Below are 1225 nucleotides of genomic sequence, written 5' to 3' on the forward strand. Positions count from 1 at the left end.
GGGGGGGGGGGGGGGCTTAGGCGAAGGGAGAGAAGAGCAGACGGTTGGGGGACCCCTTGACATCGGTGACAACATTCTTGGTGGACTGGTTGATGAGGTTGTTCTTGACGGTGGCCGGGCTCAGGGCGCCAGACTGGCCGAGCATGAGGGCAGCCACACCGGCCACATGGGGGGTGGCCATGGAGGTACCGGAGAGGGTGGCGATGGCGGTGTTGGAGCCGATCCAGGTGGAGGTGATGGACACACCGGGGGCGAAGATGTCGGTGCAGGAGCCGAAGTTGGAGAAGGAGGCGCGCTTGTCCGAGGCGTCGGAGGCGCACACGGTGACCGCCGGGCCGACGCGGGCCGGGGAGGCCTTGCAGGCGTCGCGGTTCTCATTGCCGGCAGCGGCAATGACCGACACACCGGCATTGATGGCGGCGACGACAGCATCATCCAGCGACCGGTAGGCATCGCTGCCGAGGGACATGGAGGCGATGGTCTTCTTGCGGAAGGCCTGCTTGTGGCGCTCGGCCACCCAGGCCACACCGGCCACCACATTGGACATGTTGCCGGAGCCGGAGCTGCCCAGCACACGGACACTGATGAGAGCGGCATTCTTGGCCACGCCCCAGGTGTAGCTGCCGATGGTGCCGGCGCAATGGGTACCATGGCCGTTGTCGTCATTGGCGTTGTTGTTGTTGTCGTGGAAGTTGTAGCCGTGGGAGGCGTGGCCGCCGAAGTCGATGTGCGAGTGGTTGATGCCGGTGTCGATGACGTAGACGTTGACGCCGGAGCCGCCGTGGTTGTAGTAGCTGTAGCGGAAGTCCCGGGGCAGGGCGCGCTGGTCAATGCGGTCCAGGCCCCAGGTGGGGTTCTCCTGGGTGACGGCGTCGATGCGGGCAATCTGGTCGGCCTCGATGTAGTCCACCAGGTCGGAGCGGGCGCGGATGCGGTTCAGCAGGTCCTCGGGAATGTCGCCGGAGACGGCCTTGAACTCGCGGCCGATGTTGACGAAGCGCCGGCCGCCGATGTTGAGGGAGTCCGAGAAGACGCGAGCCTCGGCCACGGAGATGTCCGGGCGGAAGACGACAATGTACTTCCCGGGGATGATCTCGGCCTCGTGGTTCTGGATCAGGGGAACGCGGAGCTGCTCGTGGTGCACATTGGCGGAGGCGGCCGCCGCAAAGAGGGCCAGGGTGAGGAGGGCGTAAAGGGCCTTCATGAGGACGGAGAGGGGGGGGGG

The 1225-nt window shown here is 66.1% G+C and overlaps 1 protein-coding gene across 1 annotated transcript; it reads right to left on the minus strand.

The window, feature by feature from the left end:
- Positions 1-16: 16 nt before the first annotated feature.
- H696_03211 (hypothetical protein) lies at positions 17-1204 on the minus strand (the record flags this gene model as incomplete). Its single annotated transcript, XM_009497095.1, has 1 exon — positions 17-1204. One exon carries the CDS (start codon positions 1202-1204, stop codon positions 17-19), a length of 1188 nt encoding a protein of 395 aa, XP_009495370.1.
- Positions 1205-1225: the final 21 nt, after the last annotated feature.

This window comes from Fonticula alba (genome assembly GCF_000388065.1).
Source record: "Fonticula alba strain ATCC 38817 unplaced genomic scaffold supercont2.4, whole genome shotgun sequence".
Classification (NCBI taxonomy): Eukaryota; order Rotosphaerida; family Fonticulaceae; genus Fonticula; species Fonticula alba.